The sequence below is a fragment of the Plecotus auritus genome, assembly GCF_963455305.1.
Source record: "Plecotus auritus genome assembly, chromosome: X".
Lineage (NCBI taxonomy): Eukaryota > Metazoa > Chordata > Mammalia > Chiroptera > Vespertilionidae > Plecotus > Plecotus auritus.
This window is the reverse complement of record NC_137784.1, coordinates 141,876,477-141,892,791: the sequence shown is the minus strand read 5'-3', so window position 1 is coordinate 141,892,791 and position 16,315 is coordinate 141,876,477. Positions and strand designations below refer to the sequence as shown.

At 41.0% G+C, this 16,315-nt stretch overlaps 1 protein-coding gene across 1 annotated transcript in view; it reads right to left on the bottom strand.

Annotated features, from left to right (window-relative positions):
- Positions 1-5,321: 5,321 nt before the first annotated feature.
- Positions 5,322-16,315, bottom strand: part of MAOB (monoamine oxidase B) — a 73,063-nt gene continuing 62,069 nt past the window's right edge. Inside the window, exons 10-15 of the mRNA XM_080652096.1 lie at positions 15,488-15,541; positions 14,207-14,264; positions 11,437-11,534; positions 8,162-8,273; positions 7,652-7,714; positions 5,322-6,198 (exon numbers count right to left, since the gene is read on the bottom strand). Coding sequence (XP_080508222.1) covers positions 6,046-6,198; positions 7,652-7,714; positions 8,162-8,273; positions 11,437-11,534; positions 14,207-14,264; positions 15,488-15,541 — 538 coding nt within the window. The 3' untranslated portion in view covers positions 5,322-6,045. The remainder of the gene's footprint in view (positions 6,199-7,651; positions 7,715-8,161; positions 8,274-11,436; positions 11,535-14,206; positions 14,265-15,487; positions 15,542-16,315) is intronic.

Genomic DNA, 16,315 nt, shown 5'->3' with positions numbered 1-16,315 from the left:
GAAGTAATTGATAGGACCAGTCCTTAGATCTCACCAGGGCTCCTTGGATTTAAATTGGAATGCAAGAGAGAAGCATTTATTCATTATTTATTTCACTCGATCATTTATGACATGCCCAGTCTCAAGGGGAAGCTGGAGATCAGGGTGAAATACAAAATTAACAAATTAATATTAACAAGCACAGAAAGGAATAAATCCAGTCTCACTCTGGCTCACTTGAAGGGCTAGGACTGACACTGGGCACACCCAGGAAGGACACCCCTGGCTTCTCAAAGTTGGGCCAACTTTCTCCTCCATCCCCTGTACCCCTCCCACTCAGCCACACATATAAATCTGTCCACAGTAGAAATTTCAGGTTAGGTAATGAGAAGACAGTATTGGGAAAATAGGAAGGTTGTTTAGCATTAGATGGGTGATTTCAAGCACTTGGCAGATAACATCCTTCATGAATCAATGTCTAGGAAAACTGGATCTGTGGAGTCAGTCCCTCTGAGACAGAAGAAAGGAGCCTATGCTTGGCCCAATTCTGTCTCCTAAGGCATAGGCAACACAATGTAGTGGGGTAGCCAGGGTGAGCAAAGGGTAACTATCAGGGGTCCTAAAACTACGGACCGTGGGCCACATGCAGCCCGCCGAGGACATTTATCCGGCCCGCCGGGTGCCGCTGCCTGTCCTGCTTAGCAGCCGACACATCCCGGGCCCGCAGTGCGCATAGGAATTTGTTCATAGTTTTTTTTTTAAACTATAGTCCGGCCCTCCAACGGTCTGAGGGACAGTGAACTGGCCCCCTGTTTAAAAAGTTTGAGGACCCCTGGGTGGTCAGGGAATGTTCAGGGGGAAAGTTGGGTTAGCCATGCAAGAGTCCAGCCATCCTCATTCTGGGTTTTCAGGGGGTTTCAGAGTATGGCAAAGAGTGACAGCAGGTCATCTGGATCCAGGGCACTTTCAAGCTTAGGCAAGAAGGCCCCCCAGACAAGGAGCAGAGACTGGGCCTCTTCTGGAATTCCCAGGAGGATGCTGATGGCTACAGGGCACTGAGCCTTAGTCCTATCCCCCTCAAGCATACCCATCTTTGTGAGAGGATGAGGTCTGAGATGCAGTTCATGGCTATTAGTCTGCATTGGGCCCCTTAACTAACCTGTTCTCACTACATCTCCCTATGTGGTAGGGATATAGTTGGAACCCAGGTGCTGTCAATCTCTTACCCTTTGCCCCCACAGCAACTAAATATGACTTTTCATACACCTGCAAAGGTCTAGACCCCTGAATCCACTGGACTAGTCTCTACAGAACCTGGACTGAATCACCTGCCAAGCTAACCCGGGATACTGATGGGTTGGTTCACTCACCTATCTGGGTTACCCTACCAAGCCACTGTATGATTGGCACTGTGAGCCTAGGTGGATTGTGGGGAACAGCCTCACTGGACCCAGCTGACTCTCCATTCCTTGGCTTCCTGAAGAAGGAAATTCTGTGGCTGAGTGGCTAATGACAAAATGTACAAAGTCTCTAGGCTGGCAACAGGAGAGTATGCCCAAGGCCAGTGGTCGGCAAACTCATAAGTCACCTGAGCCAAATATCAACAGTACAATGATCGAAATTTCTTTTGAGAGCCAACTTTTTAAAACTTTTTCTAACGCCACTTCTTCAAAATAGACTCGCCCAGGCTGTGGTCTTTTGTGGAACAGCCACACTCAAGGGGCCAAAGAGCTGCATGTGGCTCGTGAGCCACAGTTTGCCGACCACTGCCCAAGGCCAAGGAAATAGTACTGCCTGCAGGTACAAATCCCAAAGGAAGGTTAGCAGGCCACAGTCCACCTTGAGCTTAAAAATGAGCTATATTTAGCCAATATCTATCCTTGACCTGTAGACTGGGGGCCTGAGAATTTGGTAACAATGGAGGTAGAGCAGGAGAAGAGAAGAGCAGGTAGAGAACAACAAAGGACCAGAGAAGAGGTATGGGTCGTGGGGATGAGGGGTTTATGGCTCATGCCAGTACTAACTCTCCTGAAACAGCTGGTGGTCTTCTTCCCACTGCTCTCACAAAACTGCAGAATTTCCTCCTTGGTTTTCTATAACCTAGGTAAGATTCTTGTATTGAAAAGCTTTTGACAGCAGGTTAGGAAAAAGAAATTATATTACAATAAAATGGCCTAGAGGTAAGACAGATATGGCAAACTAAAGAGCAAAAGTTCAGTACCACTCAGCATTTTGCCTTCCAGGGAAATGGATTTTCAAGGAGAATAAACTGAATCAGAATGCTTATGGAAGAAATGATTCATGCTTGATATGTAAAGAAAGCTGAAAGAAGTCAAAGAGATCATAAGTAGAGGCCAGAGTCTAAAATGTCATAGTATATGACTTGTCAGTGGCTCATTGTGTAGTATCAGCAGAAATGACAAGAACAATTACATAAGAAAGTAGCAGCCAAGGGTAAGTTCAGGGTCTAATTAGATCAATCATTTCTAATACAGGAGATTAGCTTCTAGCATCCACAGAATAAAATGTCAGTAAGATCACTCTCCAGGAGAATTTTCAACTCGGATGAGTCTTCTTCAGTACCTAAAAATCAAACTTACAGGAAATAAACCACAACAATAAATCCACGACCACATTACACAAAGTTGTCTACACAGTCCCCTAGACTTCAGAGCATTCTAGAATATTCTACTGTGTGTGTATGTGTGTGTGTACCACAACTTTTATCCATTAATCCCTTGATGAAAACTTACATTGTTCCCAGGTCTTGGCTATTATAAATAACTAGAGGCCTGGTGCACGAAATTCATGCACGGGTAGTGTCCCTAGGCCTGGTCAGCGATCAGGGCTGATCGTGGCCTTCTGACTGCTGCCAGCTGGGCCTTCCTTTGTTCCACGCAGCTTCCTGGTGGACAGTGCACGTCATACTGAGCAATCAAACTCCCACTCTCCCAGTCAAACTCCCGAGGGGACACTTCGCATATTAGCCTTTTATATATAGACTAAAGGCCTGGTGCACAAAATTTGTGCACGGGGGGGGGGGTGGTCCCTCAGCCCAGCCTGCACCCTCTTGCAATCCGGGACCCCTCGGGGGATGTCTGACTACCGGTTTAGGCCTAATCCCTGCCTAAACTGGCAGTCAGACACCCCTCTTGCAATCCAGGACTGCTGTTTCCTAACCACTTGCCTGCCTGACTGCCTCATCTCCCCTAACCACTCACCTGCCTGCCTTATCACCTCTTACTGCTCTCCTGCCTGTCTGATCACCCTAACTGCTCGCCTGCCTGCCTGGTTGCCTCTAACCACTCGCCTGCCTGCCTGATCGCCTCTAACCACTTTGCCTGCCTGCCTGATCACCCCTTACTGCTCTCCTGCCTGCCTGATCACCCCTTACTGCTCGCCTGCCTGCCTGATCACCCCTAACTGCTCGCCTGCCTGCCTGGTCACCCCTAACCACTTGCCTGCCTGTGTTATTGCCCCTAACCACTTCTGCCTCAGCCCCCACTGCCGCGGCTTCATCCAGAAGGACATCCAGAATGACATCCGGAAGGTCATTCGGCTTTCTGTTCTAATTAGCATATTATGCTTTTAATATTATAGTTGCTGCCTTGAACATGAGGGTGCAGATATCCCTTCAACATGGTGCTTTTGTTTCTTTTGGATATATTTTCAGGAGTAGAGTTGCTTAATGATATGGTGGTTCTATTTTTAATTTTTTGAGGAACTTCCATACTATTTTTCATAGTGGTTGCACCAATTACATCCCCCCCGCCAACAGTGCACAAAGGTTCCCTTTTCTCCATATCCTCTTCAGCATTTGTTTCCTCCTATCTTTTGGATACTACCCATTCTCACAGTGCCAATCATACAGTATACATGGCTTGGTAGGGTAACCCAGATAGGTGAGTGAACCAAACCATCAGTATCCCAGGTTAGGTTGGCAGGTGATTCAGTTAAGGTTCTATGGAGACTAGTCCAGTGGATTCAGGGGTCTAGACCTTGGCAGGTGTATGAAAAGTCATATTTAGTTGCTGTGGGAGCAAAGGGTAAGAGATTGACAGCACCTGGGTTCCAACTATATCCCTACCACATAGGGAGTTGTAGTGAGAACAGGTTAGTTAAGGGGCCCAATGTAGACTAATAGCCATGGACTGCATCTCAGACCTCATCCTCTCACAAAGATGGGTCTGCTTGAGGGGGATAGGACTAAGGCTCAGTGCCCTGTAGCCATCAGCATCCTCCTGGGAATTCCAGAAGAGGCCCAGTCTCTGCTCCTTGTGTGGGGGGCCTTCTTGCCTAACCTTGAAGGTTTGATACCTCATTGTGGTTTTGATTTAATGAATGTGTTAGAGTTAGTAATGTGACTACTTTAGGAAATTATTTTGGAAGGTAGCATGCTCAAAAAGACATCCTTATGTCAAGTTCATTACATTTAAAAATATTTTTATTGATTTCAGAGAGGAATGAAGAGAGAGAGGAGAGAGTTTGATTGACTGCCTCCTAAATGCCCCTTATTGGGGATTGAGCCCACAACCTGGGCATGTGCTCTGATGGGAATGGAACCATGACTGCTTGATTCATAGGGCAACACTCAACCACTAAGTCAGGGCATGTTAATTATATTTTTAGACAGATTCAAAACAAAGTTTACAAAGAAAGTCTTAGTGGGTTCTTTAATTTCCTCATTTTTGTCTCTAAAGTTCCTATAAATTCATGAATGTAAATGTCACTGTAAAATCAGAAACTCTATACTATGATTGATTAATTCTAGGACATTTCTTAAATTCCATTTATGCTAAGATTGCTAAGCTTCATTTTCTAAGGGATAGTGAAAGAATGGTCACTTATGGGTTTAAAATACATCCTGATAAAAGCTGACTTTGGGAATCAAGAGATATGAGTCCTTTGAAATAATATCATTTGAAGAGTAGTTCAAATAGAGTCTAATGGACTGTGAAACTATAGTTTTAAATTAATGAGTGTACCTGGTAAAAAGCTTTGCACTGGTAAGTAATATGAAAGGTCAAATGAAATATTCTAATTACCTTAATAGTTAAATCATCTTGCTTATTAATATGTCATTTATTTTGACAGTTATTTTTTTCAGGGGTGAAAGCAAGGAACTCTGTTGTTTAGCATCCATGTCATATCATTATAAATCATTAACCAAGTGCCCACACACATACCACCCATGATGGATCACACAATCAAAATGCATCTCATCATTTGGGCTTCAAGAAATTTTTGGCTAAATACATTAAAGCCACAATTATATAATGAATATTATGATTTAATCTGTCAAAACCTCAAAAAAGTCATTACTCAAGAAAAAACAACAGACATCTGGTGAATCAACTTTATTGCATAACAATAGTAGGAGTAGTATAGTAGTGGTGGTACATAACAAGTTAGTACAAAGTAAACCCATTCAAGAAGGTGTCATCAGCAACCATGGCAGGGAGTAGAGGAAGGTTGTTGGGGCATACATCCAAGGAGGTGGGAAAAACAATGGACCTGTGTTCTAGTCTCCAAAAACATCAGGGTCTTATTTCAGACCTTGTATAATTATATTCCTCCCCCAGCTTTAGTTGGCTCAACTCTAAAATAGAAAGTGAGGATAGATGTTCTCTTAGGTCTATCACCTATAACAACACAGGATTCTAAGGACAAATGCAGAGAACTTGAAAGACAGGAATGTTACAGTTTAGGAAGGAGAAGCACAAAGCCATAGAGGTAGGGAAAAGCTAATATATTTTTTTTTTTTGTGCATGGGCAAGGTGTGTTGTGGGACAGCAAGGACCTTAAACAAGACTGGTTAACTACTGTGACGTTTCTGGGGGCAATAAATTTGTAAAAGGGCAAGACAGAGTGCTCAGCCTAGCAGGGGACAATAAGCAGGGACCAAATAGAGAAAGAGAGACTTTCCTATGGTCAGAAGTCTGACTTCTCTTGCTCCCCGTCTCACACTAGAGTTTGTATGTCTTCATGAAAATTTATTGCAACCCCATCCCCAAACACACACACCAAATAAAGTAAGAAGAAGGTATGGTTACAGATGCCTTCTCTTTAGAGCCGCACAAGTAGCCCCCTTTTGTGGGCCAGGAAGCCAACAGCAGTTGCTGAAAAGATGGTAGTCAATCCAATCAGCCTCAGCAGGCCTGGCACGGAGGGCAAATGTCTCTCCAAGAAGGTCGTGTTAATGGGCTGCACAGGAACATCCTGGTTCGGAGAACATTTGGTGTCAGCACCGGGCTTGTGCACTTCACTCCAGAAAGTCTGCATTTCCTCCAGTTCTCTGAACATAACTTCACTCTTACCAACCTCTAGACTGTTAAGCATAACACTCCCTCTGGTCATAACGCTCATCTCCATCCCCCACCTGGCCCTTTCCTTAACTAATTCTGACTTATCCTTCAAGTCTCAGTTTATACCTCAAGGAGCCCTTCCTGTGCCCCCAGGCTAAGATGGTCCCTCTTTTAACATTCTCAGCATGTCATCTTCATCACAATTGTGCTTTCTGGTTATCATCTGTTCTCTCAACCACATGTTGAGCTCATGAAAACACTGCTGATCCTTTTCACAACAGCTGGTGCAGAGTTGGTGCACAATAAGTATTTGTTGAATTGAATAAATCTATGGTCCACTCAGCCCTCAATCCCATATGTGACAGGCACTAAGAGAATAACTCGGACTGGTAGGGCTATTCTTTTTTACTTCATACTTAATAGAGGAATAGCAGCCGTGGGCAAACTACGGCCCGCGGGCCGGATCCGGCTGTTCTATCCGGTTCTCTTGCTCTCCCCTCCGCTCCTTTACTTTGAATTTATATTAGTTCACACAAACACTCCATCCATGCTTTTGTTCCGGCCCTCTGGTCCAGTTTAAGAACCCATTGTGGCCCTCGAGTCAAAAAGTTTGCCTACCCCTGATTGACCTTTCTGACCCTTGTCCTCTGCAATGCATTTCATTCTATCTTGTATGTGTCCTTCTTTCCAAACAGGAAGACTTCCTGGGGTTTTATTATGAAAATAATAATGTATATAAGAAAACACCATTTTTAAATCTAAATCTCCATTTTATTCATCCCTTTGCCCCTGGACAAGGGATGCTCCTATATCTTCCTTTCATTTTCTACCTCCTGTTGAGAATCACCAGATTAGAGATTTATTCAACAGGCATATGTTCAGTTCTTAATGTCTAGAACTCTCAGACCAAAAAAAATATTTTTCCTAATAATCTGTAATGAATGTGACAGCTACAAATTTTAAAAGTTCTAAATCTCTCACCTTTGACCTAGCCCATGCCATTAAACATTCATGTGTTGAAACACTTAGGGAAAGGTATGTGAATATGTACAAGTGTATTCTTTTTGAAAATAATTGTTTTTATTTTTTATTATTTTTTTAATATTTATTTTTATTGATTTCAGAGAGGAAGGAAGAGGGAGAGAGAGATAGAAACATCAATGATGAGAATCATTGATCAGCTACCTCCTGCATGCCCCCTACTGGGGACCGAGCCCACCACCCTGGCATGTGCTCTTGACCGGAATCAAACCTGGGACCCTTCAGTCCACAGGCTGACGCTCTATCCACTGAGCAAAACAGGCTAGGGCTAAAATAATTGTTTTAAAGGACAAAGATTTGAATTCATGAAATAAAATATAACCTACCATAGACTCTGGTTCAGACTGCCAGATTTCATCCTCTGGAATCTTCCTCATGGCATGCAGGATCTGAAAAGAAAGAATATCCTGGTGAATAACAAAAGTAACACCATCTTTCTCCAAATCTGCTCTTTAAATAAAGGACTGAGTCTCGAGATATCTATAAATAATACCAGAGTAACAGCTAACATAGTCCACTGAACCTTTAAAAGTTCCCAAAAAGTCTTTCATTGATGGCATAAGAGGCTCCAATCAATAGGCTCATCATAAATTGTATTTGTGAACATGACTTAATAGGCATGAGATCACAGGAATTGTTAGGAAATATAAAAATGAATTCTGAGTCCTAATAGAAACACGTTTGGTGCTATAATATTAGTCCTAGGTTATTTCTCAAAGAGAGCCATAGTGATCTTTTGTCCAATGGATTCCTTTTATCTTGGCTGACATGATAGAGATTTCCATTCTTACTTTTGGGTTAAAGTGTTCACTTCAACTGAGACTACTGAGCCCTACCTCTCGGGCTGCTCTCTCTCCAGCCTCCACAGCCCCTTCCATGTAACCACTCCAGTGTGTAGCAGTCTCTGTGCCTGCAAAATAAATTCTGCCCACTGGCTGGCGGAGTACCCTGGAAACAAAAGCAAAGAGGTAAAAGTGGTCAGTATCAGAGAACCAAAGAACACAATGACCAAGGCTAGTTGGTATCCTCAGATTCTAAACATCAGTAAGTATTACATTGTGAATGTTGGCAAAATGCTCACAGGTTCCTCCAACTCTTGCATGATTCTTGTCACAGACAAAATCCACTCCTGTACCAAGAGCTTACAAGTAAAGGGACTAACATCAATGGAGCATGCCTTTGCTTCACCTACATGAAGTCATGAGTAGCTCCTTCTATGGCTCACTAACTCTTTATAAGCTGACACATGCCCCAGTTCCTTACCTGGCTATTTCACGAATGAACTTGGGAAATCATCACTCTGGCTTCCCCATCTCTTCAAGGACACACTATGATGATTTCTAAGACCTTTTCCATCAGTAACATGTAACAAATCTGTGAGTCCAAAACTACCATTCATGAGCACTTACCTCTACCAGTATTGAGTTTTATCGCTTTACATTACAAAGGTTAACAAATTTGAATACTCTTCTAAGTGCATTAGTTTTTATCACAACCCTATGAGGTTGGTCCTATTTTTATCCCCATTTTGCAGATGAGAATGTAGAGGTACAGAGACTGTGGTGGACATTGTGATGCACTGCCCAGAACCCCTATCAAGAATGAAAGGCTTATTTTTAGCTGCTGGAAGTATTGCCAGAAGATGACCTTTTGATAGCAGTCCTCTTTGGAGACTGTCTCAGCTGAAGAAAAATGTCTTGCTCAAGGTCATGCCTCCTTCCAGCAGCAGTTGCATCCAATGACTGATCATCATGGGGCTATAAAGATTCTTGGAACAACTCTTAAGGGCCATCCCTAGCTCCAGAGCTCCCTGTGGGAACAGCTGAGGCCTTCATTGGAACTGTATCACAGCCCAACGTCTTCCTCTGCCCACTCCTGTTTCCTTCCTCTCTCACAGGTGTTGATACCAAATGCTGTCCCTAGCACATATCTTGTATGCTCTTTGTTTCAGAGTCTGCTTCCTAACCAGCAACAAAGACAAAGTAATTTTTTCTAGGTCACAGCTAGTAAGTGGGAGAGGTGGTATCTGACTCTAGAGCACACAATCTTAACCACTTGTTTATATTCCCTCCCTTACTGAATTATTTCTTTAATCATTTCAATCAACTCTATGACATAGTGACTATTATCATTATCCTATTTACACATGAATAAACTGAATATTGGAGAAATGTGTAGTGACTTGTCAAGAGCCACACTGTTAGCAAATAGCAGAGCTACAATTTTAACTAAGCCTGCCAGATATCAAGGTCTGTCTCTGTTGTTTTTTAAAAAGTATATTTTTATTGATTTCAGAGAGGAAGGGAGAGGGAGAGAGATATAGAAACATCAATGATGAGAGAGAATCATTGATTGGCTGCCTCCTGCACACCCCACACTGGGGGGATCAAGCCCACAACACAGGCATGTGCCCTGACCGGGAATTGAACTGTGACCTCTTGGTTCATAGGTCAACGCTCAACCACTGAGCCATCCCAGCTGGACAAGGTCTCTGTTTTTATCCCCTATGTTTTGCTTAGTATGTCCAAAGCTAACACACATATACTCATATATTGTGCATATTATAACACACTGTATACTACCAAGCCTTTTATCAGAAAACTAAACAGTCTGGCTTCATATAATACATTCAGGAATGCAATATCACCCAGAGCCCAGCCATGCAGAAACCCCCTCTCCAGACATTCCATGAACTTGTAGGATTTCAAGCATTTGCTCATACAGTTCCTTCTGCCTAGAGTACATTTCCCAAAAGCCTTTCTCTGCCTTCTACAATCCTCAAATGAGATGGGTATTATGAAGCCTTTTTTTATTTCTCTAGGTAAGGCTAGACTATCACTCCCTAGGCATCCATGGTTTTTGTATACCCCTCTACTAGAGTACTTACCATAGTAATTAGTGTCATTACCATAGCATTAGAGCAATGTTTGATGTTCTCTTAGATCCCCATCCCCACCCCAGCCCCCAACACCATCAGCTCCTTCACAGCGGAGAGGGCTTTTCTTGGTATCAAAGTTTTTAGCACAAGGCTTGGAAAGTGGTTGGCACTTAGCCACTAAGTGCTGAATTGAGCTATTGCTATTGACATATTCTACATTCACCATATCAAAAAAATTAACTTGTTAACCCAGTAACTAATCAGGTGTTCTCATAGATGATATTAGTTATCTTCAGAAAGATGATGAAAGTGCTAACCAAAATCATTATATACCTTCTCACAGGTATAGATTTTAATATTTCTTTGACTGGTTTTCATGAACAGATCCATTAGTCATTTACAGTTATTCACACCCTTTTTTAATTATACACTTTCAACACCCTTTTACTCACTACTCTACATTTCCTATTTTGTTTAGCTTGAGCTCAGCATTAAATTACTGCTTGGTTTAATATTACTCTCATATTCATAAATATTACTGCTATATCATTAATTCACACCTTGTTGTTATCAAATACAATTAACTGAACACCAATGAGTCATACTTGGATACAAACCACTATGAATGCTAAAAATCATTGAATTATGCATTTTGTTTGGGTAAATTGTGTGGTATATGAATTATATCACAATAAAGATGCTGAAAAATAAAACTGAATATCAATATACTGATTATTGTATATTATACGCTATTTGTATTTTCTCATACACCCAATAAGAAAAGTGAGGTTCAAAGAGGTGAGGTGACCTATCCAGGATGAAAAAGTCAGTTATTGGTAGAATTAGGAGTTGGAGCCCAAGTCCCTTCACTTTCAGTCTTGAACTCATTTTGCTTTTATAATGTACTCATGTTGGCACTTATACAGTTCCATTTGAGGAAATTTTACTGAGCTGTAAACTCAGTATAAAGGTACTTCTTCTTACAATATAAGTGAACCTTCTGATTATCTAAGTTCCTATTATGATGCTGCAAACTTCTTTGGTTATACTGATTGGGATTGTTTCTTCAAAGGACTTAGAGTGAAAGGCTCCCCCATGATGCAGAATTATGACTTCTTTCATGAGATTCACAATATACAAACAAGATTATGGATTTTTAACATTCCGAAGAAACAGAAGAGCTGCATGAACCTGTTTAGAATTTGCATTAAAATTAGCATGCTTTTACTCTACCTTCCATATTGAGTCATGATCCCCGGGGGGAAGTAGGTTGTGTAGCAGCCTCCTGAGTACTGATCCTCACACCAGTTCTTCTCTTCATAGTGCACCGGCTGCATGGCAGAGTGACAAAAGCTCAAATAAAACTCAAGGGAATCCACTCCAGAATAAACCAAACACATTCTAATAAGCTTCATGTTGAAGATCCATCATATGTCTGAAGTAGAGCCTTATTATCCTGATGTTTTTTAAAGGTATGTCTTTGGGCAGGTAAATATCCTTGGTAATAAAATAAGAAATTTTGACTTCAGAAAGTTTTCTCAGTTGGTTCATTCATGTCTCAGGTACTGGTCACAAGCTGCACCTGTTTAGTTCCATTTAAAAATCAGTCTTGACTATTAATAAGTTTTAGTGCCTAATGGTTTCAAGACAAGTTTTAAAAAGGATTTTTGCTTCTGGAGTGGTTAGAATAGAAATAAAACAGAAAAACATGTCTGTCAAGGAAAAAAGATGATTGGATTCATGTTTTGAGCTTTGTCGAAGGAAACTAGACAGACAAATTAATGTTTTCATGGGATATAGGCAATTCTGTTGATGATACTTGTAAACAACTATTGGTCTAAAAATATGTTTTTGCCACGAACAGGCAAAACATTAGATGACATTTTGCAAAGCTCAAGCTCTTTATTAAAATAACTAAACATTCACATTATTATTAAGCATGATTTTGAAAAGATAAAATCAACATGACAAGTTTTAAGAGGAAAAATGTTCCTTTAAAATAAATTTTGGTAAAATGTTTTATTTAAAAAATTGCAGTCTGGTCAACAATGTTGTAATAACTATGCATGGTGCCAGTTGGGTGTCAAGTTGAGTACTTTGTGAAGTATATGGTTGTCTGGCCACTGTGCTATGCATCTGAACCAAATACAAACTAATATTGAATGTAAGCTATAATAGAAAAAAATTAAAAAAGGTAAAATGGAAAATTCCAGAAATAAAAATAAATTGCAGTCACTTAGAAAACTTTGGGTAGTCATTTGTAATGCATCCTATTTACAAAGCACTAGGACCTGACTGAGGGGTATAAGTTGCTCCAGACCTGTAGTGTTATTGAGCTTTGTTGAAGGAAGCTAGATAGACAAATTAATGTTTTCATGGGATATAGGCAATTCTGTTGGTGGTACTTGTAAACAACTATTGGTCTAAAAAATGTCTGATGGCCAGCCCTCTGCCCTCTCTGCATCTGAGGGTGACAAGCACCACATCACCACCCTTCTCTGACTGTTTCCTGCCAATCAGAAGGAAGGGTGGACTTCATCTTTCACCTTTCCTTGCTCCCAGGACTTGCTTCCTTCTGCACAATAGACAACAAAGCAAGCATAAAGCAAGTGCCCCGCTCTATGCCAAGAGCAAACAAGGACAGGACCACCCCATTTTTATCAGCAGCAACTAATCATTCACATTCTTAATAGGAAAAAAAAGACTTTTCCAGATTAAAAATGATCAACTTTTTGGGGAATTTGAGAATAATTGCTTTCCTCTCCAACTGAGATTCAACAAACAATTACCTCACAGGTTGGTGGAATAATTTCATTTAAAATTGTGTCAGCCTAAGAGCATCTCAGAATGTAATTTCAAAAAAGTTGGGATATCTACCAGGGTAAAATCTCTTGAACAGTATTTTTAAATAGAAAAAAAACACAGTAATTTTAACAGATGCAAATATATGTATATATATTTGATTTTGCTACTTCACTCATACTACCTTTGTGCCTAGAGTTGATGCTTATATTTAAACTTGCCAAATTGTATATGAAAGCAGAAAATGAAACAAAACACATTCACCATTATTATGTTTCTATCTAAAACCATCAATTAATTATTCTTGTTCATCTGCTGAGAAAGAACTCCAAAAATCCTTGAGAGTACACGTTTTACCTACATGAAGTACAGGAAAAAATACTTGCTTTACAAGAATGAACAAAAATGACAAACTCAAAAGCTACAACAACTGGATTAGGAGAAATTAAGTCACTACAAAGTTGAATAAAATAAGAATAATAAGAACAAGCCATGGAGCTGCTCAACTAGGTCATGGTGTGCATTGAAGAAATTTGTACTTGAGAGGCTTAACAAGTTAAACATTCTTAGCCCCTTCATTAGATACTCCTCACACTTTAACTGCTCATTTGTACATTGGTTTCCATTGCCTTCAAATGCTTCATGGATAACTGGATTTAATAATCACTTTCAAAAAATTATTTATTCCATGTCAAAACATAAAGAAGCCAGCAGTCTGGTAAATGTAATGAGAACACCGACCCATTCTTTAAATAGTGATGTGGGAGGCGGTTATGGCTACTGGTTATGAGTACATGGGACCTTCTGACTATCAACAAACACCCTTCCACAATGCCTCCCTACCCCACAGTATTCCTCCTTTGACCACCTGCAGAGTACTACTAGTTTAACTTGAAGATCAGTTTTCTCAGGCAACTTCCAAAGATATCTAGGAAACCCAGCTGAATGGGCTTGTCTCTTTCCCTGCACCCCACATGTTCCAGTAGTGTTGCAAGCTTCCTGAGCTGCCAACACAGCCAGGGCCCATATTCTTTGGGACAACTTATGGGTTGATCAGCCCTGTGTAGACCCCTTTGAGAATGCATTAAGGAAAACATGAGTTCTAGGGCCCTACTGATGAGCCTATCCCTGCTAGTCCCTTGAGGACAAAGCAAGATCTCTCTCTCTCTCTCTTACGGAAAGGGTTGAGAAGCAGCCTTACCTGCAAAGCTTCTTGGGATCCCAGAACTTTTGCATAGAGCTCACAAAGTTTGTTCAACCTATGAGAGGAGGAGTGGGGACAAAAGTGAAAATGAAGGAAGTGAAACAAAATATGAAAGAGGCACCTATCCCCTCATTCAAAAAGACACTGTGAGCCATTGCTTCCACTTGACATTTCATTTCAATTTTTCAAAACAAGGCACTTTGTTCTATTTCAAATGTTTTAAATCAATGAGGTCACAAACAGAAAATAAAGTGAGGCATTGCCTGAATCACTGGGGCATACAGTAATTTGTTCATTCATTTAAAAAAATGTTGTGTTCCTCTTAAGCAGGGGTCCTCAAACTACGGCCCGAGGGCCACATGCGGCCCGCCGAGGACATTTATCCGGCCCGCCGGGTGCAGCTGCCTGTCCTGCTTAGCAGCTGACTCGTCCCAGGCCTGCAGTGTGCATAGGAATTTGTACACAGTTTTTTTAAACTATAGTCTGGCCCTCCAACGGTCTGAGGGACAGTGAACTGGCCCCCTGTTTAAAAAGTTTGAGGACCCCTGCAAGTGTCAATCTGCTAAGCCCTGGAGATTCTGGGAGGATGCAGACATGATCCTTACTCACCCCTTTCCTACTCCACTGCAAAGCAATAGGCATAGCAGAGAGAGAAGGGAGCAAGAAAAGCTTTAAATTCTGCTTCTGTCTCTTATGAACTGTAAGGTCTTGAGCAGGTTACTTAAGGTCGCAGAATTTAAGTTTTATCAACAAACTCACATGATCTTTTCATTAATAATGTAAAACAATGTGATCCCATCAGCAGCATCACCCAGGAACTTGTTAGAAATGCATTCTCCCCAAGTAAATTTTTAGCTCCTGGGCTATATTCATTTTTGTATTCTCAGGTGATATGTGTATTATGTATTCTCTGTAACTTCTTTCTTGGTTCCTTATGTACAATAAACTCAATAAATATTAATTTGAATACTTGATTCTTAAGTTATAAGTACTGTGCCCTTATACAAGACCCTTGTAATTAACACAACAGACATGTAACATTGGAAACACATATTTTTAGGCGGTATTTAAGTTAAAAATTTAAGTAAAATTGAAAGGCAGTCAAGTAGACAGAAAAGAAGGGAGGGAGGTGAAAGGGAGGGAAGGGGGTGAAGGAAGAGAGAGGCAGAGGAAAGAAGAAAGGAAGGAAGGAAGGAAGGAAGGAAGGAAGGAAGGAAGGAAGGAAGGAAGGAAGAAAGGAAGGAAGAGGGGAAAAAAGAAGCACTTTTTTTTTCTTACCTTTCTTCTTTGGTAAGACGTGCCAGTTTTAGGGTTTTATGGGAAAGGATAAATCTGAAACATACAAACAAGCAAAAAAAGGGGAAAATTATTTGCTGCTTTCATCTTGGCCTCATTTCTATAGCTACACATGTGCCTAGTGCACAGGTTAAAAGTAAAGCCAAAGAAACAAATTATACAGTAGTTACTTAGTGTTTTACTATTTACATGTTACATTCCAGACACTGAAATGCACCTTCCAGTTTTAGGGATTCAAGATGCTAAAGATAGATGATTAGCTATAATTTCTGCCTAGGGTAATACTATGACTGACCTACTTCTCTCTACATAGCTGGTGGCTAACAGGAATGTCCAACTAAGTCATCTCTAAGCCTTTCCAATTTCATCCACCCTATTGTCCTTTGGCTCTAGCTACACAATGGTGTCTCTCTAGTGGCCACCCTTCTACTAGTAGAATCTGCCTCCATTTGTAGCTGTATGATCACTTTCCACCTCGCAACTGTCTTTGATCTCCCTCCTCTGACCCTACACTCTCTCTGAAATAAACTCCTACGTATTCTAGGGCTCATATTAATTTTGACTGTTCCCTGCCAAGATGAGGACTGGGCTGGTCTTGGGTCTTCTCTAGTGGGACTTGGAAAACCTCATTGTTCCACATAAATAACACTGATGTTCATGTAAGTCTCCATAAGAAGCCCTCTTGATAAAAACCCTAAATCAGGTCTTAATATCATGCTTTCACAAAAGATAGCTTATGGAAATATATCAAGTCACAGCATTAAATATGAAGCAGAAAACGAATATAGCAAATTTTAAAATGTTACTGGT